The sequence below is a fragment of the Fistularia commersonii genome, chromosome 9 (assembly GCF_037954325.1).
Source record: "Fistularia commersonii isolate RoL2024-O1a breed Wild chromosome 9, RoL_Fcom_v1.0, whole genome shotgun sequence".
NCBI lineage: Eukaryota > Metazoa > Chordata > Actinopteri > Syngnathiformes > Fistulariidae > Fistularia > Fistularia commersonii.
The window spans coordinates 4432956-4457476 of NC_141292.1; the positions used below are offsets into that span (position 1 = coordinate 4432956).

At 45.2% G+C, this 24521-nt stretch overlaps 1 protein-coding gene across 3 annotated transcripts; it reads left to right on the forward strand.

Moving 5' to 3' along the window:
• Window positions 1-528: 528 nt before the first annotated feature.
• Window positions 529-24083, forward strand: zbtb7c (zinc finger and BTB domain containing 7C). 3 transcript variants are annotated; one of them, XM_086152063.1, is made up of 4 exons: window positions 529-612; window positions 18991-19724; window positions 19796-20469; window positions 21581-24083. In XM_086152063.1, exons 2-4 carry the CDS (start codon window positions 19020-19022, stop codon window positions 22158-22160), a joined length of 1959 nt encoding a protein of 652 aa, XP_086008189.1. In that variant the 5' UTR covers window positions 529-612; window positions 18991-19019; the 3' UTR covers window positions 22161-24083. The 3 variants fall into 3 exon arrangements, with proteins under 3 accessions (XP_086008189.1, XP_086008191.1, XP_086008188.1); XM_086152065.1 differs by lacking the exon at window positions 529-612 and adding an exon at window positions 11741-12082; XM_086152062.1 differs by lacking the exon at window positions 529-612 and adding an exon at window positions 11741-12078.
• Window positions 24084-24521: the final 438 nt, after the last annotated feature.

Genomic DNA, 24521 nt, shown 5'->3' on the forward strand with positions numbered 1-24521 from the left:
TATTTCATTTTTTTGTGCGTTAAAAATACTATATGGCTCTCGATGAAATATACATGCTCTGGTTGGAGTGCTCGCTGTACATTCGGGTGTCGCATCAGCCAGGCCTTTGCCGATTGTCTCCAACCTGATCTCTGACTCGGATTCCTCGGGCGCCGGTCTGGCCTACAAGCCCATCATCACCGTCTCTCGTGCTGTCCAACGCCGCTATTATAACCGCAGTCGTACCACCCAGATTAAGACGAGGAGCGGTTTTTAGGCTTGGCCTGTAAGTGTGTGTCACTCCCCTCCCCTGAGCACAGGTGGACTTGTGATGGAACACTGCCAAATACTTTTGGTTTACAGGGAGGGAGGGGTGTTGGCTTAGCACGGTGGGCGTAGCAGTTTTGTTTTGTTGTGTTTCTTAGATAACCGTTTTGTGATACATTACCTTTTCGCCCCCCCCAAAAAAAAAAATAATCGACACACCTTCAGAGCAAATTTGAGTTTTTCGTGTCTCTGTCTCACTCACTCTCATTTTCACAAGTCTGCCAGCGCTCAGGCAGGGTTGAATTTCCTGACAGGGACCGAGTGCACAGGGGGAACTGAAACCAAGACTTCTTCTCTTCTTATAAGGTCAGTAGTCTCGCTGTCTGGTTTCCACACCTCTCATTGCTTTCTCTTTGTTGCTTCGCCGTTGAAAGATGCTGCTTATTTTTCTATTTGTCTTCGTCGTTAGAACATAATTATGCATATTATTCAATTTCTTTGGCGGCGGCTTGCATGAACCAGTGTTTTTTTTTTTTTTTCAAGCCCACGCAGAAAAGGCTGCACGACCATACGCATGATATGATTCTAGAATATCATTCAAGCATTTATTCACAATTTCTTACAACCCACCCTCCCCCCCCCAAAATTTATGCATAATATTAACACGATAGATGTGATTACATTGTTCGTGCGTACAAGTTTTACTGAATTTGCATCGCAAACTTGGTCTTCGTAGAAACTTGTGCCCTTTTTGCAAAACCCACGAGCAGAGGTGTGACACTCGCGATTATTTAACTCTTCCTGCTTGCGATATCCCGATCAAACACAATTATTAACTCTATTCCTTTGTCCAAAAGATTAATACATCATCTTGATTAAACAGTCAGCCCAGGCGGGTGTACCATACATCCCAGTTTGGTTTTCTGTTTGTCCAAATCCTTCTCTGATATAGTGCCATTGCATAAAGCATTTTTTTTTTAACTCCTTGTCACTCCAATTGAATACACCAAACAAGCAATCAAATGCTTAAATATGGACAAGGAAAAATAAACCGATTTTCCTAATATGCGCATGTATACGCTGCTTTAACTTCACTAATAGACTTTCTTTGCCCTCAAAGGTTCTGTTTTGAAACATCTGGTTTTTCCGATGTTTTTACTCAGTGGTTTTAGTGACAATGAAATCTTCATCCAAGCGCTATTTATCACTAAATCATTACATCTCTTTTTCGGATTTATGATCTTTGTAATGCGCTCATGACTCACAAGGTTTTAAGAAATAGCTCACAAGTACAAAACCTACCATTTCCAGACGTTGACAAAACCAGTGCAAATGTACGTCCAGCTTACATTCATACATACATACATGATCTATAAGATATAAATATCCAGTATAAAACACTGCAAAAGAATATTTAAGAAAAAGCCCCCGTCATTGCCATATCACCACAGCATAATCCATTCCATTCATACTATATTAGTCAGGATATGCTCAATTTGGGCTCTTGATTTTAATCAGCTACAGGATATACTGGAGATAGAACTGGTTTAAATGTTTATTAGCCCCGAGGGAGCTAATCAGCTCAGGTAGCCGGCCGCTTATCAGAGGTTTGCTGGTTCACTCCCAAGTGAACACGATTCTTCAACATGTAGAGATATTCTCTGCAAACAGGGCGTGATTCGGTGACTACGTCCGCCTTCGAGTGCTCAGATGATTCGAAAAATAAAGCTAACTCCATTCTGGATGCGTCTTGGAGAACAAGCCGCTTGATGCTTGTTGACATAAAGCATCCGTTGCGGGTTTTCTTTGAATTTTCCTTTCGACTAGATTTTCTCAAACATGTAATGTCTGCACACTGTGTAATTTAGGTTTTTTTGAAAACTTTTGTATATTTGACAGTTTACGTGGTTAAGTTTTCAATTTACAACAGAAAGGCTGTGTTTTTGATTCCAAGACTGCGCGCTTGGACCGAGTGTCCCCCTGGGTTTCCCCGCTTTTTGAGTCAAAAGAGGTTTTTAACAGTCACTTTGCATCAACGTGAGAGTCTGATTTTGGTCCGGATAATTTCGTTCGTTATCTGTACTGCTTATCGTGCACTCGTGGGGGGCTGGAAAAGAACCTAGTGTAAATTTTTGGACCGCGGGTTGAACCTGGAGGAAACCCTTGCAGACACGGGGAGAGAAACATACAAACTCCGCTTATGAAGGCTTCCCATCAGAACCAAACGGGGAGCTTCTTGATGTGAGGCGAAAGTGCCAAACACTGCGCCGACTCCATATAGAAAGAATCATGTAGACAAAAAAAAAAAAAAACAAATAGAGCTTTTGCGGAATTTGGTCTGACATTTTTTTCTGACTGCTGAAAATGCTGCCAAATGGGTGATAGTAAAGGTGCAAATGTGTCAGATGTGAGTTTGAAGGCACCATAGTAAAAGAAAAGTGAGGGATTGATCAGTTTGAAGGCACTCCCTGACACAGAGGAGATACTGACCGCGTCCCTTTGTCTGCCTCCGTCTCTTCCCCGGTTTATCTGAAATGAACCTGATCCTCTCTGGCCTTTGTCATGGAGCTTCTCTTTTATCGGTGTGTTCAACAAACATCACCCGAGGCACGTTTCATTCATGTTTATTCAATAAAAACCATCAGCGCGCTGTTGGCCGACAGTGCGCTGTATACGGTAAGCCAATACTCGAGCGACTCTGTAAAGGAATTCGCAGTATATTTGTAGAAATAATGAATCCGCGCATGAATATGTGAATGAGCAGAAGAACCCGACTGGAGGGGAAGTTTAAAGTTTGGATAAAGGTGTCAAGCTAGGGTGCACGTGGCGACAGAACCGTGCAATGCGGTTATCGGAGGAGCAACAACGTCACTTAGACGGCATCCACCAGGCGGTAAAGGAACATAGAGTAACATCTAGTCAAAATGTAACCTCCTATGAAACGGATGTCAAAATCCTATACAGTGGCAGATGAAGCCTTTTTGTGTGCGTGCGTACGTGCGTGTCCGCCCCCCTCCGTAGGTTTGAAGTCCAGGTTTTGTTGTGCGGAGTTAGGATGGGTGAGTAAGCCGCCCCTCACAGATGAGTAGAGGATGGGAGGAGGCTTGAAGAGGTTGTCGTGGGTGGGAGGCCCAAGCCCTGCCAAAAAAGCTCCTTCTGTGGGATTTGTGTACTTTTGCATTCCTCACGAAACACAGCGCCTGGCTCCGACGACAAAGCAGCCAGGAGGAGGCAGGCACTGGCACACCCAGAGGCCGGCTCAATCGCTCCTCTCTATTCTCCACGCTTTCTTCCTCCTTTTCCATCAACGATTCGTCAATTTTGTCTTTTCTCTCACTGTCGGATCGCTGCGACGTGTGTGATTTCCTCACACTCTTGGGCGAGTAGGTCGCCTGGACACGCACCTTATCTGACACGGTCCCGTTAGCCTCCGCACTGACACAGGGCAGGCGCGGGAACTGCAAAATACAACTTTTTGGGGCGGTGAGATCGATTGAAGTAGTCTAAGATTTGTACGGCAACCTCTGCAAGACGTGCTTTGTCACATCCAATCCCAACCTCGTTGCAACGTGGCATCCTCTGACAAAATCAGCTTTTAATTACATTTTCCCTAAAGACAACCTGGAGACAAACATATCATCTGGTTTTCTGAAAGTAATTACATCGACATCAGGGAAAATCATCTTGCCGTTGCATTTTTGCTTTAAATCACTTTTTGTCCTATTTGATATCGACTTTCACACTAGCAATGGTGTCTAAACTGCGTGACCCAAAAACGTTTTTTCCTCCAAACTCCACCCAGGTACTTTCTGCACCAGAATGTAATCTTGACTTAAGTTGCAACTGACAAATTCTGAATAAGGTTGCACCTTGGGCAAGATTTATAATCATGAAGGTTTGCATGGAATTTACATATATAGACTCAGACTAGTCCAAGTCGCAAAATGACTGACCATGACTGGCTTGTGTCAGGGGTAGAGTGAAAGTATGGCTACAGCTTTGCCCAACATCCACCTATGGCAGCCAAGGGGTCTGCAAAAACAAAGGATACTTTAAGATGGTTTAGTTTTCTATTTTATATGGTCTTGACATAACACTTACAACTCCATTAGCATCAAACCCACATCTTGAGTAACAGGAAATGTGGCTTGTTTTCTTTCTTTCTTTCTATCTTCCTTTTTCCTTTGTTTTCTTTTTCTTTCTTTCTGTCTTCCTTTCTTCCTTTGTTATCTTGTTTTCTTCATGTATGTATGTATGTATGTATGTATGTTTGTATTCATTCATTCATTCATTCATTCATCATGTATGTATATAAGTATGTATGCATACATTCATGTATGCATGTAAGTATCCTTGTGTATGTATGTATGCATGCAGTAATTCATTCAGTCATTCATGTATGTACGTAGGTATATATGTACGTATGTATATATGCATGCATTAATTCATTCATTCATGTATGCATGCATTCATATACAGTATGTGTGTATGCATATATGTACACACGCATTCATGTATGTATGTATGTATATATGTACGCATGTACATACGTTTGTATGTATGTGTGCAGACATTCATGTTTGTATGTAAGTGTGTATGTATTCACTACATACATATAGTTCATACTCATTAGTGACATTTCATTGGTAAGCTCTAGTAGTTGTGGGTGTTTGCTGATATTTACCGCTTGACAGGGGAAAAATCCCCTTTGACCTCCTGCCACCCACCTCTCCCAACTTAATGACGACTTCAGTCTGGAAATCATTCAAAACGATCACGCAACTACATTTCAAAATGGACAGCCTGCCTGCGAGAGCAGAGCTCCGCTGTCATTCAGTGTCAGGGAGCCGGGCGAAGAAAGAAGACGAGGGAACGAGAGCACGATTTCATAATGTCTAAAAGAAAGATCTGGGTTGAATAAGTGGGTCCACCCACCTGTGTGTGAGAGGCAGTGCAGGAGAAAGCAAGGCTGGATGGCAGTTTTAGAGACACGAGTGTGTGGGTTAGGCTAGCTGGCCTGCTTATGCTATCTAATCACCGGGAGAGAAAGGAGAGCAGCATGCCTTGATCCACCCACCCAACCCAGACAAACAGCAGTTACCCTGCTAAGTACTGTATGTGGTCAGCTGCAGCTCAGGGCCCTATGGGGGGGCGGGGAGCAAAATGTGACAGAGGCTCGGGGTAAAAGACAGCCAGTATAATCATTTCTCATTCTGTGCAAGGAGAGTGAGCGAGAGAGAGAGAGAGAGAGAGACGTGTCTGGAAACTCAAGGGTCACAACTATATGTGACGGAGTGTGAAAGCACACTCTTCATGTAATTGGTGTGCAGGCTGGCCGCAATCCACTTGGTTTGCAGGTAGTAAAACCAATTAGAGTTCACTTACTCGTTTTTTTTTTTTTTTTTTTGGCTTTCTGGCTAATTAGCTAAGTTTGTTTTAACCCAAGGCAAATCTTTCAAACATAAGTAATGGGTTCACACACGAAACGAGCAGGTAAACAATTCTGTTGACCGAAAAAACGCGTGTGTTTAAATGGCGTTTGTCACCGTGTGTCCGGTGTGTGATAGGGGCTCATTTAGAATTTACCTGCGTGATGTGTGTGAGATCCAGATCAAGTTGGAAACAGGGCCAGAAATAGTTGACCTACGCAACATTCTTTCGAGTGTTGTCTGTGGTCTGCCATCTTGTTATATATATATATATATATATATATATATATGTGTGTGCGTGTGTGTGTGTCTTTGTGTGTGTATTATGACAGGCATCTGTCTCCCCTGCCCTGCAGCCTGACTGGTTTTAATTAGGAGGTGCCAGAGTGCCCGAGGGCTCTCCTGCTGACACACACACACACACACACAAACATGCATACGCACACACACTACCTGAGGGCAGACAGAGGCTGTCCCACCAAGGTTGGCCTCCTTCTCGTTATCACTTTAAGGAGCTGTCCTCATTCACCCCACGACCCTTGCGACACGTGTTCCCACATAAATGGTTACACCAAATCAATCAAATGAGCGCATCGCAACATGATATGCATTCAGCCGCAATGTCGTGGCGGGGAAGGTGCTACTCTTAGATTTTGTTTGCAGTTTTTTTTTTTGTTTTTTTTTCGTAAACAGAATACATTTTCATATTTCAATGGCATGAAATAAATTTTTATTTTGTTCTTGGGCAAACATCACGTTTCGCTCAAACAAAGCAGAAGGTTCAAAAAATGGTCGACCACGCGTTTCTTCTCCGCCCATGACGAGTGAAACTTGAAAATGCGGCGGGAGCCAGGAGAGAGTGAACGCCCTCATCCCATTCACCGGGATGGCATGCTCCTAGGTGAGGCTGCACAGGGATGATAGATGGGTGTGTGTCTCAGCTTAGAAATATGTCAGTGTGTTGCAAGTTTTAGTCTGTGATCCAGCGTTTTAAAGTAACCGATGTCCTGTAGGAGGCTACAGTAGTTTCGCATGGATGCCCAAACCCCCTCCCCCTTTGCGTTAAAGCAATTTCGCATCCAAGCGTGCCCCTGTCCTTGGACTTCGGGAGGCAGGGGGTGTGGACCTGGGAGACGGCCCCTGTTGATATATCTCCGGCCCGTGGGGGTATGACTGCCTCCCTTTCCTGCCTCTCCCACAGCAGGCCACACCTGGCCTCCGAGACACCGGGGGAAAGGGCACAAAGGCTGACTGTCTCACAGTTAAAAATCCACAGACGTTCAGCAGATGGAAAAAAAATTTGGCCTCGTTATTTTATAATACAAACGTCGGTTTAAAATTCAAACCAGCTTCAGAGTAAATCGATAAAACTTTTTTTTTTTTTTTTTTTAATTAATACGATTTGACAGGAAATTTGATTTATAGTTACCGGTGTGGAACCTGTCCTCCTGATTGGTTTCCAGACAGCATCTCTTTGTTAGTTAAACTATAAAAACAAACATAAGGATAATCAACTAAAAAGGGTGTATTTTCAAATGGGAATGAAAACTTTATATTTACTTGCTGAGCTTGAAATCAATGTGAATTGATCTCAAGTATTCGATATCAGACTGGCTAATTTATTGATTTATCATCTATATTGCTAATTCGGTGTGCAGAGTCATGGGAGACGGAGCCATTCTGATCTGACATTGGGTGAGGTAGCAGACACCTAAGATTCATCAGATGATCCAATACGTGCATTTGGTCTTGGGATAGAACCCACACAGACACTGGAGGCAAGTTTTAACCACCATGCTGCATTTTGGTGAAGCATGGTGTAAAAAAAAAAAAAAAAAAAATTGGATTGCAATCTTCTGCGGGGATATGGGAATATGGAATGTGGAAAAAAGTCAGAAACCAGAGAAACAATGTTTAAAACATTGGAATGTTTGGAATGATTAATTCTTTTGCGTGTCCATGCAGCCGGAAAAGTGTTTGATGTTGTAGTTATTTATCGGTCATCAAGACCCCGTAGACGGATTCGGCACCGAGGACGGGACTCATCTGCTACCTGGACCCCCACCTGAGATCCATGGGAGGCCCCTGGGGTGAATTGGCACGTAGGCAGATGAGGAAGGACTTGCACGTGCAGACAGGTGTTCTCTATGCACCACCAATTTGCAAACCTTTTCCAATAAAAGTTATCAAATCAAATATTCTTATATGTGTGTGTGTGTGTGTGTGTGTGTGTATTGGGTTCAGAATATTGAAGAAGGCACGTTAGGTTAATATCTGCAGAACCACTTCTGCACCGAGTCCCCGGCGGCCATGCGGTAACTTTTAAGTAATTACTGCATACTTTGGAAAATAGCAATTAAGATCAATCTAGACTGACAAGAGGCTCCCATTTCATTTCATTATAAACTTGCTCAATGAAAACATCAGCACTGGGAATCTGTGTGTGAAGCGGCGTGTTGGACGGTCACTGTGTCTTGGATTATGCAATTGAACTTTCACAAAGAGTCCATCCATTCATTCATTATCTAAACCACTTATCCTACGATCGGTGTTGCCGGGGAGACCGAATCTTATCCAAGCCGCCGTTGGGCGACAGTGGAGGTGCACCCTCGGCGGCCAATCAAACGGCCACATATTGGGACATGCAACCATTCGCTGTCATTCAAACATCTGGGCAAAGCATGTTTTTGGACTGTTGGAGGAACAGGATTTGTCCATCACAAAAAACAATATATGGTCAAATTTGAATCTAATATTAGGTGTATAAGGTTTAAACTTCCAAGGATTAAATTGATTAAAAAGTTAGTGTATTCCGTGCTGTTGGGTTGCGGAAACTGTCGACTAGATGTTTGGAGGAGCTGACTGGGGCTGTACACCAGGAAAGTACGATACAGCGAGCCGAGTTGAGCGACCGATCGGAATCAACATTTCATTAGCTTTATAATTATCATTATTTTACAATCAGCTGGTTTTAAATTGCTACAAATGGCTTCCACTCAGACTCTGAGTCTTTAGACCATCCTAACTGGCACGGGAAAGGAGCCTCACCAGTCCTGGACATTTGACATGAACCTCAACGATGTTTGCTGAAAATGATTACAAATTGGGGCCCCTGCTGGAAGCCTGTGGAGGATCAGACCTCACGAGTTTCAATAACTTATTTTAAAACCTTTTTAACATTCAGGCAACCGACTTTTGTTGTTTTGTTTACAATGCCGCCCTGGTGAAACTATGTAAAATGGCCGCTCCATGGTGACTACACGGTGTCACAGAGGAATGTAAATAAAGAGTCCCCCGGCTCATTGATGCGACGCAACTTGTGCTTATTTTGTTAAAAACTTAAGAAATCAGCGGGAAGGTTTGGGTTGGGTCGGATGTTCAAGTCCCGCTCAGATCATCTGATTTACGCTGCGTCCCCGATATCGCTCTGCTGCTGAGTCTTACAACAAAAAGTAAGTGTCACATCAGAGCGGTGAATCATGAATTTTGCGCATCCGTCGCACACCGGGAGCCGTTTGTCCACGGGGCGTCATCGCCGTCTCGTCTGCGCTGATGACATTTTAGCAGGTGTCTTTCATGCGTGTCTTTGGGTCTTGGGTTTAAGATGATTTTGGCCCAAAAGTCTGGCGTTTTCACATGGATTCTCTCCTACTTTAAATTTTTTTTTTTCTTAAATCACAACTGGGATGAAATGCCACCTGGTATAATCAGGATTTCCGGACGCTGTTAAAAAATGTTGGTCATTTTAAAGGGAGGATAGCGCTATCTGATACACATCTTGGTAATTCCCCCGTTCAAACATGGCCTTCAACATCAAGCTGTAAAGTCTCAGAGAAGAAAGAGCATATTTAGTTCTTTTTATACAATGTGCAGCACAAATAAATTGCAAGTATGTGAAACTCTTGCTCCCCCCCCCCCCTTAACCCACATGATGAAATCAAACAGCGCATGAATAGACACCTGGAGGGTTTGCAGCAGCGCAGATCAATACGCCGTCAACAGTTTGCAACTGCACCTTTATAACTCTGGTCTGTGTCCATCACGGTGTGTGACAGTTTAGAGAACAACAGGCTGCATGTTTACACAGTTTAAAACATAGCACTCCACACAGGTGCCACTTACACTGTGTTGCTATGACGGCAGCGACGGGTTTAGAATAGATAGCCCATCTTATAGGATGGCAAGTTCTGTTTTTCTGGTCGTCTAGCTGGTCTGCGAGCAGTTAGTGGCTAACCCCGTTTATATAAATGAGATGCCAATGTGAGCCCGGCCTCGACTCTTAGCCCGCGCGAAACAGTGTAAACCACCGGGGCACGGGCTGCACTTTGCTTTCTATGTGTTTTCCTCAGGGGGGGAAGTGGGCATGGCAGTTTTGATGCCCGCTCCGATTGGTGTTTTTATGCTCAAGTTGACTTGGCATCGTTCGGCTGCGTCCGCTGTACGATTACATTACATTACATTACACGCTTTTATCCAAAGCGACTTACAATAGAGGACATAAGGACTGCAAATAACACTTGCAAATACAAGATGCAAAGGAAATATACAGAACAGTAAGCTTGGGTTAGTGAGGGTTTTTTTTTTTTGTTTTTTTTTTTTGACAAAGACACATACACACACACACTGCATAGCCTAACTTGGTGCCTAACCTGATCTGGGGAAGCTCAAGAATCAGCGCAGTTGCTGGATACGGCTCGGAGTATTTTTTTTTTACGTGTTAAATAGCAGGTCCTCCAACCGCCAAGTTAACAATGGGTCACTTCCTGTTCTACCTTCAAAAAAATGAGGCTACGGCTTGTACTAAAATGCGTGTAAGATTGTTCCTTGCATTTCTTATTTTCACCACTGCTTGCTTATATATCTAAAATAACATATCTAAATATATCTAAATTAATAGACCACTAAAAAAAACATAATTTGTTTTTTACGTCGCACCGGATGTCTCCACCTAGATTTTACCCTTTCGGTTACACGCACTTTGACTCATCCTACGCGGCGAGCTTGTCGCTCGCACCTCTGCTTCGTCGAACTTTGACACGTGCACGTTCTTGATGCCACGAACCCCGATGGCCATAGAAATCAACACAGAAGTATAATACGTGCATTGTAAGTACACCTTTCCGCATACTTCCTCGTCCTCCCCCTCACAGTTCGGTGGCCTTCATGAGCGCAACAACTGTTAGTCTGCTTCTGCGCTCTGACTCAAAGTGGGAGACTAACGTTGGCCTTCCTCTCCTTGTCAACCTGGTTTCTGAACCTCCCGTGAAACAAAGGCTTTTTTTTTTTTCCTGCAGAGAAAAATAAGTCTCTTCACGGGGCCTTGTGGTCTATTGAAGCATTTGCGGTTTAATTTTATTTTTCTCTCTCTCTCTCGGGTGTTCTCAGCTTCATATTTTCTTTAAAAATGTCATCGTTTCCGATCCCGGGGCTCGACGCAAGGCGTCGAATATTAAACGACGTGGATTTTAATCATCTTTAATGTTTGAATTTTAGAGATGAAAATAAGCTATCTCAATTGTATCCGCAACATCCCAAATTGTAACAGTATGAATTCTTGTTAAACTGGAGCAAAAGTCAAACCGAGTGGCTTTTCGAGTTGCAGTTGCGTTCCGCTTCTTTACTCCATACAGCCCCGAACATCTCATTTCAGCTCCAGACGCAAACCGACAGAGGTGCACACAAAATAGTTTTCCAAGTTTCGACTTTTTTTTTTTTTCCCCTCCTTTTTTATTCTCCCTCGGTCTCCCCAAACAACCCCTTCAAGTCGCTTTGCCCCGGTCCCTTATACCAAAATCCACTCTAACACAACTAAAAATTCATTTTGTCTGACCTAAATCAGAGGGTGTCTGCGCCATGGGCTTATTACACAGTGCGCTTAAACTTGTGTTGTGGAGGAGGACGGGGTATTATTATCGTTCAGCTACCCACCCTGCTATAAAAACTAGTGGTGCGACATCTCCACAGTGCAGTGCTGCTGCCCTCCCTCCCTTTCTCTCACTCTCAAGCTCGTCCTACATGAGCCACACACAACCTGACTCTGAGCTCCACACTCCGTTACACCGGCAGACCCAAGAATCACTGCCTTCTCCTGTTGCTCTGCCTTCGCCTGACCTCCTCCTCACCACCACCGCTGCCGCCGCCGCCGCTGCCGCCGCCGCCACACAAACACACACGCTGGATATTCTCCTCCGGGGTGTTTTTTTTTATGATTAGGATTTTTGATTTTGTGAATGGGCGTCCGTGGCCGGTGTGAGGAGCTTGTGAATGGACTGGCTCGGCCGTCTGGCGAGAGTCGGCTGTGTTTCAATCGAAAAGGGCAATGCTGAGAGGTCAAGCCGGGAGCAGCGGAGGCTCTTGGTAGTTTTGGAAATACAAAGCCGTCCGAGAAGGACCTGAGAATACGGTAGGTGAGGGTTTTTGTTTTTTTTTTGTTTTTTTTTTTTTGCGGGGAAGCTGTGGAATGCCGCGAAACGTATCAAGACATGTGAGACTTTCCACGGGTGCAGGAGTTTTAAGACATGTGTGTATGTGTGTGTGTGTGTGTGTGTGTGTCCCTAATCATTTGTGACTATAATAGGAGTGTGATGGTGTGTAAGCAAGTTTGCACTTGTGCATTGTGCTACACACATGCGCATCACTCCGCGGAGTACCTGCTTTCTGCACGTTTGTTGGTCTGACAAGGTTCAAACAGGTCAATACAGTCGCTCCGTTATAATGATTTAGGCGCTGAGCGTAAATCTTGTTTGAGGCTGAAAATGGCACAAAGTGTTTATAGCATTGCAGCACATGCTGGAAACGTCAAACAGTAGTTTTCGTGGACTTAAGTACGTGTTTTGTCTCCAGCGGTAATTACACATTTCACTTTTAGATGTCCCATATCTACATTTCCTTCTCCGTCACGTCCAACGTGAAGAGTCAGGTGATACAAAAAAAAAAAAAATGAATAAATGCCAAAGCGAGTTGGGTTTGGGGAGGAGGATGAGGGGGAGGAAGGGGGGAGCGACGGGAAAAATACAAACAAGTTGTGGATTTGAAGTTGAGCTGTAAATGATTGTTTATGAGGGGACCGTCGCGGGCCAGCAGACAGACCTCTAACCTCATACAGAAGCATAACACTATGACCACTCTTACCATTATGGTTGTTTACGGCTCGGTGGTTTTTCATGCTGTAAATAACGTTCATATTTTTGTGGGAGTCATTTAAAATTAATGGCGTTCTGAATATTTTCGGAAATTTATCGACTCAAAAAACGGTCGACGTGAGCGATAATGCCGTTTGTAGCCGGTCATTTGAAAGAAAACGACAGGAAATGACAAAAGGATTGTGATACGGGGTTTAATTCAATTGTCTTGTCTATTTATTTGATTTAAGTCAACTATAAAATAGGTTGTTTATTCAAAAGGAAAAGATAATATAACCAGTGACACCAGAGTCATTGAACCGAAACTCAACTTTCTTTGAATTATGCTTGATCGTTCCTCTTGGAACCCTGCCGGTGTGCATCTGCAAGGTGTTTCTCCTCCATTTATTTGAAACTGCTTTATCAAACCATCAGCTTCCATCACAAGGGATTCAATGTCAACAATTTTATTTTATTTTTATATATATATATATATTTTTTTTAAACCGGAAGACTCATAAAGGTGATATTTCAAAAAAGACCCACAAACCCTTTTAACCTATCTGTAATATTAAATAATAAATAACATTTTAACAACAACAAAAAAAAAAAATGAACACTGCTCTCATAATATTTTAAAATCTGTGGTTGTTTTTCGCAACACCAGCTTTAATGCTAAGAGTGTGAAGGCATGAAGAAGAAAAGCATCATTCGTCCTCAATGAGAACATTTTTGGCAGTTTTAATTGTAAACTTTTGCTTAGTTTAAGGGGAGCGCGGGGATGCTGTGTAGCTCTGGGCCCCCCTGAAGGCTCTGGACATGACATTTAGCCCAAACAGGCTTTTTAAAAGGCCAAACAGGTTAAATTGGCCCGCGGATCTCTTAAAAACCAGCCCTGTATCGACTTCAAATAATTGAATTTTTTAAATCTTCAAACGCATCTGAATAACGCATTTAATCTTTTGCGCAAATAATTCATAATTTACTGAAAATAGTTTTAGGGAATCATAAATTATAGGAATGAGCAGTCGCTGGTGTTTGCTCTTTAAGCAGAAGTTAAACAAACGAACGGCGAATGAATGAACAAATCAAACTCTTAAAAAAGTTGGGATGAACGTTAACCTCTGAACAAACTTTGGCACTAAAATTGGCGTTTTATCGCAAATAATCGATGTCTCGTCGCTGGTTTATGGCGGCCGGGGTGGGGACTTCTTGAGAGACAGATGCACTTGTGCTCCTCTGGAAATAATGGGTGGAGGAAGAGGAGGTCAAGTGAATATCTCCTCCTAATACGGTGGGTGAACGCCCGCCGCCCATGCTTTAAATTACCGCCCGCGTAACAGTCCACGTGCGACAGCTGTTTAGCAGGTGTTCACCGGGGCCGACCGGCCGGAGCCGATCCGACACGTCGATCAGGTGGATTCTCCGGCCCTGTCAGGGAAGCTGTCGCCGGCCGGAGCTCCAAATGAGCGCCTCCTCGTGACACGGGAAGGGGGGGGGGAGTGAGACGGGACGTAAGTTGAAGAAGAAGAAGAAGAAGAAGACGAGGAGTGGAGGGGATTATTAGGGAAGCAGATGAAGTTCCTGGGAGAAGGACAACACCGAATGGAGGTGACACATGATTCGGGGTGGGAGTGCTGAGTTGAAAGTGTTAGTGACTAAGTGAGACATGAGCGGAGACGTGGCCGATACAGGCAGGCAGGAGGGCAGAGACGGACAGGAAGGAGAGGTTGGTCATCGGAGGTCAGACTGGGCGGTTTACTGAAGATCATCAGCGTCAAAAAAAAAAAAAAAAAAAAAAAAAAAAACGAATGTATAACAGCTTGTTTCTTTTTCAAAAAGCAATGCAGCACTTTACTTAAGTACTTGGCAAGAGATGACACATTGTCATTCATTTTCATTATTCGACACATAAAGTGAGAAACTATTTCATGTTTCTGCCATATAAGCTTCATATACTCTTCATATGTATATATACAGGAGAAAAGCCCTCTTCAGAAAAATATCTCATTCGAAAGGAATTCGATAAAAAGACAATTGAAAAACGACCCGCATTAAAAAATAGCACGCTAAACCGAATACTGCATTTTCGTGTCAAATATAACATATGTTATCAATGTACCATTAAATATGAGATGAGATGAGAACAACTTTATTTATCCCGAAGGAAATTGTTGTGCCAGAGTTTCAAGCAAAAACATAACAGTAATAGATAATAGTAGGAAGGAGGAAGAATAAGAAAGACAATGAAATATAAATATCCATCCGCTGTACAAATTGTAACGCAAGTTCTAGCGATTACTGAATTCGGCGCTAAGTCACACATTACTGAGTTACAGACAAGCAATTGTGTAAGTAATGCGTCGGTTTGTCGAGCATTTCACCCAACATTGGTCATAATAGGTGATGGTAAGGTAATAGTAGGTTGTTGAAGGCCAGTGATGGCGGTTTAGCTCTCTCTCCCGCCTAGAAGATGGATGTCGAGCCAAATTGCTCAAACAGTAATTATGACAAGACGTCCCCACCCTGGCTGCTCCGGTTGGGTGCGGGGCGCGCAAAGGGTTACTGCCGTTTGGCTGATGAAACGTCGCTCCGGGACCTTGCGGTGGGAAAGCCGTGCCCTCCTCCCCTCCCTGTCTATGTGGCACATCCTCCTCAGATCCTCTCCACATTGTAATTAGGGGCTGGCCGCTAAGAGCTAGCGCTAGCCGGCGGCAGGCAAACGGTGGAAAACACAGGGGAGTGGCGCTCGCCGGGGCGGCGGGCGAACAAACAGCAACAGCAGCACGTGTCCTATAGTTCCAGGAGTGGGTGGGATGGACCCGGAGCGGGAGAATGACAGCGGGTCGGCCCAGCCCTCCGCAGTCAGACTTGTTCTTTCTTTCGCTCCCTCTTATCCACTCGCTGTTGTTCCAAGCTCTGCACTATTGTTTGCCTTGGCACGCCGTTGCAGGGAGGGGCCCCTCCACTGGTGTTTGTGCAACCTGTTCAGGAACTTTTAGAGCCATCTGATCTCTCCCTCGCTCTCCGCCCGGAGATTCTCTCACCTCTGTCGAAAAATATGACGAGCGGGGGGGGGGGGGGGGGGGGGGCGTCATTCGGCGTGAAAGTTTGCGTCGTGTACGAAACATCACGCGTGGGAAAAGAAAAGCGTCCGTCGTGTCATCGCTTCGCCTGGACGGCAACGAACTCTGTCGCTCTTTTGTTCCACATTTCCCACCGAGGCATTCACACAGGTCCACCTATATCCTATACCACCCCCTCCTCTATAGACAATTTAATTATGTCCACACTGTATCAATGGCACAAACATAGCAACTGTTCCCTAGCAACAAGACCGACAAGAAGAAACTACATGTAAGTTGGTATCCGAGGTGTGGACTCGCAGGTAAACTAAGAGATTTTCTCAAGCAGTGACTTTCTCTCTTTGGGTATGTGAGAATGCGTGTGTGCGTGCATGCATGTGTGTGTGTGTGTGTGTGTGTGTGCGGCTTCAGTCCCGGGCCATTTAGAGTCAGTCAACAATGCAGCTGTGGTGAACAGGGCCGCTTCAAAGTATTTATCTACACATGCCTCCAGTGACCACCAAGTGTGGACGGCTAAGTTTAAGCTCTATTCATAGACGTGAATGAACGAGGGCCCTGCCAAAGGAAGTTTTGTCGGGTTTTGACTGTAAACAGCGGTGCGGTGAATCAACAGGTAGGAACTCGGCCGGCCGAGGAATGAGGAGTTTGCAGGGGATTAAAGAAACCGCCAAGGCGAATAAACAGCGTATCAAAATGTCAAGACTCTAGCCGAGACGAGTGCGGAGGAGCGAGTTTGCAAACTAAGTGTTTTGACAGGATATAGTATCTAGAGAACAATCTGACCCCCTTCGAGGCTCTTATTTCTCACCGCATCCTCATCAAACTGCATTGTCGAAAGTATCGTCTGGTTGAAACGACCCTCGGGGTTGAATTTCATACAAAACCGACAACTTTCGTGATCCGCGCGCGCTCGCATTAGAAATCACAATTCGATAAACACTCCCAAATATGGCGTGCGCTCATAATGAATCGTGCCGTATTTACCAAATGCACAGATGGCTCACAAACAAGACAGTATATTTCAATAAAGCTAGACTGTCACATAGTATAAACAAGATCAGCCCGGCGAGGCCGACATCCGTCACGCCCCGGGACTGACAAGGAGCTGGAGCATGCTTTCTGTATTTAGTCAATCTTATTTTTTTGAAATATTCATTTAAAAATGAACCATAATTTAACCTCCATCAACAGTATGTCATATGCCTGTTGGTACAACAAACTGCTAAACCGTGTAAAAAAAAAAATGGTTTGGTGATGTATAAATAGATCTTTTATTCTCAAAAACTCTAAAATTAAGACATTTTTATCACAAGAGTTGTTTGTCACGTACGTTGTCAAATTACAAAAATAAAATTTTAGCTCGGTATGATTATTTCTTTCTTTCCAATCCCCTTCTCGAGAAGCTCGCTCAGCGATGAGTCGTGATTCCCCCTCCAAAAAAATCAGCCAAATGTTCCCGATAAGAAATTAGAAATTAGAAATTCTGCTAAGGAATCAGCAGAATTATTGATGATGAGAAGAAATAAAAAGGGCTGGTGGATATTAGGAACATCTTTCTCTGTCTTTCTCGTCTTTCTCTTTTCGATCAGCTCATTGACCCTGCATCTTTTTTTGTTTTTTTTTTAATATATCCTCATGCTATCTCACAAGCGTAACTGACCGAGAAAGAAAATCCAACAATTCAGATGGAAAATTAACATCGCGTCCCAGCGCTGGATAAATAACGTGATAGATGATTTAAAAAAAAAAAAAAAAAAAAAAGCCGTCAGGAAATCAAACACGGCGCCGCATTGACACGATATCAGCCAACTTGTAGATATTCGCCCGTCGGGAACAAATTGCTCTTCCCGAAAGAACCGTCTCTGTCGCCATAAACCCTTCGGCGAGTTTCCAGATGTGTTCGGCTAGACGTGAAAGTGTAAGACACCCCAAGGAAATGTGGAATCATCCCCATCCAGGCGGCAAAGTCGCTCCCAGACAACCGCAAACACTGAACCCTTCCCGACTCTTCTCCGTCCAGGCGGTCCCCTACGGATACCTTCAAGAATCCGCGGCGCTCGGAGTTGGGGGAGCGGGGTTCGTCTTTTCACCTCGGTCTCTCATCACCGAATCTTTGCTAGGAGAACCCGCGCGGTATGTGTAAACAAGCTCTCCCGCAGGTGTTTCTGAATCGGAGCCTCGCCCACCCCCCCCATCGCCGGCCCCCTCGGAGTCGGAATCACCATGACATTAAATGGTCCTATTTTTTCCATTTAGTATTTACACATTCTTCCCGGATCGTGTAGAAAGAAACGCCGTCTCGTCCCACAGCTGGGATAAACAGAAAAGTAAGAATTTTGTGGAAATGTGAGTCAAGCTACAGAGTCGCCACAATTGGGTGCCTCTGTGGTTCAGCCCTTAGAGTATGGACCATGAATCATGGTCATGGTCGGCGAACGTACTGGGAATTTATGTGTCACTTTGCCATCTCTACTTGTTTCAAACGGTGGCGTTTCCCCGCTATCAAAGAAAAAGTCAGAACAGAGAGCAGGGAATCCCCCCCCCCCCCCCCCCCCCCCCCAAAACCCCTCCTTTCTCCCAAAAAAGAAAGGCCAGAGATGAGAGCACGTTAAATTGATGGGAAGAATTGCAGATGGGTTTGGCAACAAAGGGGAAACAGTTACATGTATCATATGGACTTTCTGGAACAGACTATACTATTTTATTTATTATTATTATTTATTATTATTTTATTTTATTTTATTTTATTGTTTTACTTCATTATTTTTTTTTTTTTATTATTTATTGGAAATTTCGGGAAAGATAATTGAAGGGATTACCTAAACATGTGGATTTGAACAAAAAAAAAATTTTATATAAAACTTGGACACGCCGTTGTTTCTTCACTGGAAGCCACTCTCTTTGTGGTATCGATCTTGAAGTTTCACGATTCTACACCAAATTATCCATTTTTTTTTTGGTTTTTTATGCCACCTATCCTGCTGACAGGATAGTTTGCGCGGCTGTAAGGGGAAATTAAACTTTCAATTAAATCACACTGTCATCGGCGAATGTGGAGACAGTCGTCCTCCGTCTGACCGGACTGTATTTTCACCGCGTCCCTCCCAGATCCCAGACGGAGCGAAGGAGTGAGGAGGATGGTCCATCACAGAGAAGAAGACCTGATCGGGATCCCGTTCCCGAATCACAGCAGCGATGTTCTCTGCAGCCTCAACGAGCAGCGACGCGACGGACTGCTCTGCGACGTCATCCTCATCGTCCGGGACCAGGAGTATCGCACCCACCGCTCGGTCCTGGCGGCCTGCAGCCAGTACTTCAAGAAGCTCTTCACGGTCGCCACGGCCGAGGGCGGCCGCCATCCCGCCGCCGTGTACGAGATCGACTTCGTCGCTCCGGAATCTCTGACCGCCATCCTGGAGTTTGCCTACACTTCCACTCTGACTGTGACGGCGTCCAACGTCAAGGAGATCCTGAACGCGGCCCAGATGCTGGAGATTCCCTGCATCATAAACGTTTGCCTGGAGATTATGGACAGCGGCGGAGGAGGGGACGGCGGGCGAGGGGAGGACGGAGAGGACGAGGAAGAGGAGGAGGACGAGGAGGAGGAGGAAGAGGAAGAGGAGGAAGAGGAAGACGTGGGGTCGAGGAGGGACGAGCAGGAGGAGGAGGAGGAGGACGATGTCAGCGAGAGGTCGCCGCGTTCGTCCGACAGCCGGGGGGAACGGACGCCTCTGGGGACGGGGGATTCGCCGCCGCCCAGCACTTCCAGCTACCAGCAGCAGTTTGACCTTCGCAGAGAGTCGCTGGAGTCTCACAGCCCTGACGACATGAGGGGGAAACAGGTACGCTTTCTGATGCATTTTCTCGCATTTTCACGTCAAACGCGTGCCGACGGTGTGATCTTGTTCTCCAGGAGAGCGTGGAGAGCCGCGCCCTGAAGGACTTCTCCATCGAGTCGCTCCTGCAGGAGGGGCTCTACCCCCGCATATCGGCGCTGGACCGGAGATCCGGCTTTTCTCCCCTCCTCCCGGGCTTCTACCCGTCAATGTGGGCGGCGGAACTCCCGGCTTTCACGCAACAGTTCCTGGACACCGGCCACCATCAGCATTCTCGCGCGGGAGCCTCCCCGCAAACCAGGCTGCCCCACGCCTTCCCCACACCTGCGCCCTTCGAGGCCTCCAGGCCTCTCGATTTAGCTGTGAAAAGGGAGATCATAAAGGAGGAAATGAAGGAGGAAGTCCCGCCCAGTCTGCTGAAAGGAGACTTCCTGAAGGAATTCGTCAGCTCAGGGTTTTGCAGCACAATGAATGCTGGTCCGGTGCCGTCAGAGGGTCACGCTCTGGGCGCCGTAAAGAACGAAGCCGATTTCAGATCGTATCTGAGCTTCCTGAGCTCGGCGTCCCACCTGGGGGCGCTGTTTCCTCCCTGGCAGCTGGAGGAGGAGAGGAAGATCAAGCCCAAGTCTTCGCAGCAGTGTCCCATCTGCAACAAGGTGATCCAGGGGGCCGGGAAGCTGCCGCGGCACATGAGGACGCACACGGGAGAAAAACCCTACATGTGCACGATCTGCGAAGTGAGATTCACCAGGTATCGTCATTGTCGCATCTCTCGTATGTGTGATTTGAGCAAAAAAACGTTAGTTTCTGACTTTATTACCCTATAAGAATAGGATAAAAGTGACGGGTGATCGGTGATGTCTCTCCGTGAGATCTCACTCTTTTGTTTTCTATGTTTTTTGTTGATCTATTCAGGCCAAGAAAATGCTCGTTAAATTTTAAATGTTGTTAAACAATACAAAAATGGCCATATTTTTAATTTAAAATAAAATAATATAATTAAAATTTTAACAAATAATTATGTGGAAAAGATTTTATTTATCTATTTATTTATTTATCTATTAATGTTTAATGTTTAAATTCTTACAAAATGTTGAGACTGCAAATGCTTTCTTCCCCTTTATGCGAGGCATCGTTTCAGGTAAATTAGCAAATTAGATTTGTCGTTTTAGGACGCAGTGCAAACCGTCGATATAATTCCAGTGAATTATTTGTCACTGTTCGCTTTTAAACTCGCGATTTACGATTATTGAAGAATCGATTCCCATCGGTCGCGGCACGGCAAGACAATCCCTTTCCCTTGTCTCCACGTTCCCCCCCCCGTGCACGAGTGGGTTTCCTCCGGATTTTCCGGGTTCCATCAACAATCCAAAAAAACATTCGGCCGGTTCACTGGAAACACTAAACTACCCAGATGTGTGAACGAGAGAGTGAACGGTTACGCCGCCCCGTGATCCCTAAGTGCTGGATAAGTGGTCAGACAATAATCGAATAAATGATTCCCATCGGCGTCTCACAAACCCGGGCCAAAACAACGGCAGGTCCGAATCGGGGGGGAATCCCTGGTTTTCTCTTGAAGTTGTCACGAGGAGCCTCCAGAAGCACGAGGCCGAAGACTTCTGGAAAGCGTCAACGCTGACGATTTATTTATTTCCTGACACTCCGAGAACCGCAAGAGAAACACCAGCCAGCACGTTAAACGTGAGGCGAAGCAGACGTCTCCGTGGTGGAGAGCTCAAAAAAAAAAATTAAAAAAAAAAAAAAAAGAAAAAAAAGCGACTACACAAAAACAGCGCAGATGGATGAGAATAACGCATTTAATCTTCTCCGAATATAACAGCGCGGTTTTCTTTCTTCTGCAGGCAAGACAAACTGAAGATCCACATGAGGAAGCACACAGGCGAGCGCCCCTACATCTGCCTGCACTGCAACTCCAAGTTCGTGCACAATTACGACCTGAAGAACCACCTGCGCATCCACACGGGCGTCCGTCCCTACCAGTGCGAGCACTGCTACAAGAGCTTCACGCGGTCCGACCACCTGCACCGACACATCAAGAGGCAGAGCTGCCGCGTCTCCCGCCCTCGGCGGGGGCGGAAGCCGGCGGCCTGGCGTCCGACGCCCAACGGCAACTTCCTGTGCCCGCCCGCCGCCCAGAACGCCCGTTTCGACGAGAAGGGGTTGAACTCTTCCTACCAGGGCGTCAAGGGCCACGGGCTCGGGGAGATGCTCGGCTTCGGCGGCAGGGTGGACCGGCGAGGCGAGATGAAGCGCGTCCCCGAGGAGGAGAGGGCGGGAGGCGGGAGGCAGAGAGGGGTGTTCGCCTTCGCCCTGGCCTCCGGAGAGGAGATGCTCGGCCACACGCCGTTTTACGGCGCGACCTCCGACCCCTGGACCATGAGGCTGGAGCGAGCGCCTCCCATCCCCGAGCCGGCCAAATGAGCTGGAAAAAAGTCAAGAAAAGAACTTCACGTTAATGTCTGTCCTGCTCCAGAAGGGCCAAGAACCCGCTTGAGAAGAGGAAGAGCGACATCGGCGATGCTTCCGAAGCTCGCCGATGTCGCGGTGAAAAGGCCGGACTCTTGGTTTTTCCTTTTCTTTTTTTTTTTTTTTTTTTTTGATTTAAACTGCCCAAATGAAATGATTTCACAGATGACACGTTGAAGAACTGTTTCAGCTCTGTGAATGTTTACAAAGACTTCGATAGCATTAAAAAAAAAAAAAAAAAAAAAAAAAAGAGGCAAAAGGAGCTTGAAGTTTTGAATGAGAGCACAACAGAGTGCTGTTTTATATTTTATTTGTTTGTTTGTTACTTTAAATCCAAGGTAAGGAGTTTCAAATGCAGCCAAATTATAATGTTCCAGGATGCCGGAGGGATGAGATGAGGTTGTGATGAGAAGTAACGATTCCCAAGAAATCCAAAAGAATCTACATTTATTTAAATTAGTGACTGGAATGAATGTAAAAAAGCGCAGCCAAATTATACCAAATTAAGAAATTTCTGCAAACGGCCCAGAATAAGGACGCGCAAATTCTGCACATTTAGAGCTGTTATCGATTACATAACCATATATCCATTGCGATGATCGGTAAATCAATTTAAGCCACAATCTAAAATCAACAGCGAATGTGAGTTTTGTTCACTTCCTATGAGATATCAGATTAAGGTCGTCGACATTCGAGGCGGGCAGAGGGATCGACCGATGGCCGGATCCGTCGATACCGAAAACAGCGAGTGGAAGGACGTAGAAGCTGCGACGCGCTTTATTTTGAATTCTTTGGAGAAGATGCCATCTTCCTTTGGACTCAGACAAATCGGGGGTTCAGCCCCCCCCAAAAAACGAATTGAACGAATAGGGATTTTTTTTTTTTTGGCCCATGTGCAATTATCTCTCTCCGCGGCCTCGCTCGGATCGAAGCTCCCCCGCCTCTGCACTATTGTACATAGACTGACTTTGGTGTCACGTATCCATCGCCTCGCCGGTGCAAAGAGAAAAACCGCATCGCTGGAAACCACGCTCTGAGGCATTCCGTCCAAAGACTTTGATATTTCACACACTTGAATCGGTTTTAGATGTTTGTGAACACGTGGCTTCGGAGGATGTACAATTTTTTTTTTTTTTTTCTTTCGGAAATAATCGACTGCCGCTTCAGCCGTACGCTTGTGTTTCTCTCGCCGCGACCAATCAAGAGGGGGTTTCCGTCCCGACTTTTCATACCATGTCCATCTCTGATTCGTGTATAAAGTTGAAAATGATTTGAATTGAAATGGGAAAGTATTTTCTTGCTATTTATGCGTATTTAAATGAATGAGCCTTGGCTATATTTTGCAAATATGTTTTATAAAGACACTAAGTGTTGAAGGTTGTTGGAGTCTGGAGTGTTATTTCCTTACAGATCAGATGCAGCCGCATTGACTGGGTTCTTGTCAAATTATGCACGACAGATCGTTCGGAAATACAAAATTCCACTTACGCGCAGGCGGTTCCACCTGTAGAAACTCTTTCCGGTCAGGTTCACGTCCCCGTCACGCTCACCGTTCCTGCTTCCTGATTCCTGGTCGACGCAGCTGGGGATCGTCAGATGTCCAGACGGCCAGAACTTGGAGGCTGACCTCCAGTGGGCGTCTGCCATTCTCGCAGTCTCCGGTGAAACCCGGCAACAAGACGCCGCGATGAACATCGATCGGTCAATGCAGCGCGTCTCACCATTGTTGCAGAATGAAGAGGACGCAGAGAGAAAGAAAAGGAACATTATTAAAAGAGATATTCCTTCGAAAAGCTGCCCGACGGGCCGAACGAGAGTGAAATAAAAGGCCTGGCGGAGAAAAGCAGTGGTTGTTGTTTTGCAGCATTGTGTTTTACCAGTGGCCTCTTATGGGAAAAAATAAAATAAAATAAAAAACTTTTGTTTTCCCTTGTTAAACAGAATAAGGAATACTTCTATTTATTTTCAATTTTTATGATCATCTTTTTTATTCATTAATATTTGAATGTTTTTAATGGGTATACAGACATTTATCCTCTTGTGTGTCAGTTATACTCAGTTTTATTTGTATGTGTTTTTGTTTCTTTATTTGTTTGTTTGTTTGTTTAAGACATCCGTCAAAGGTATTGCCGAGCTGCCTGCCTGCACGGTTTCCTCCTACGCTCCAAAAATGACAATAAATGAATAAAAGAATAAAATACAAAAAGTACAAATAAATAAAATTTGTCCTGAAACGTGTCCCCGTGATTGCCAGGTGCCCGATTCGGGTTAAACCCTGCATCTTGCCCAGTGTCACCTGTGCAGAAAAAGCAGGAT

Excerpts from the sequence above, each read along its gene's own strand:
- zbtb7c (XM_086152063.1), top strand. The coding sequence starts at position 19,020 with ATGGTCCATCACAGAGAAGAAGACCTGATCGGGATCCCGTTCCCGAAT. Across the intron at positions 19,725-19,795 it reads ACGACATGAGGGGGAAACAG|GAGAGCGTGGAGAGCCGCGC; the intron begins GTACGCTTTCTG and ends CTTGTTCTCCAG. Across the intron at positions 20,470-21,580 it reads TGCGAAGTGAGATTCACCAG|GCAAGACAAACTGAAGATCC; the intron begins GTATCGTCATTG and ends TTTCTTCTGCAG.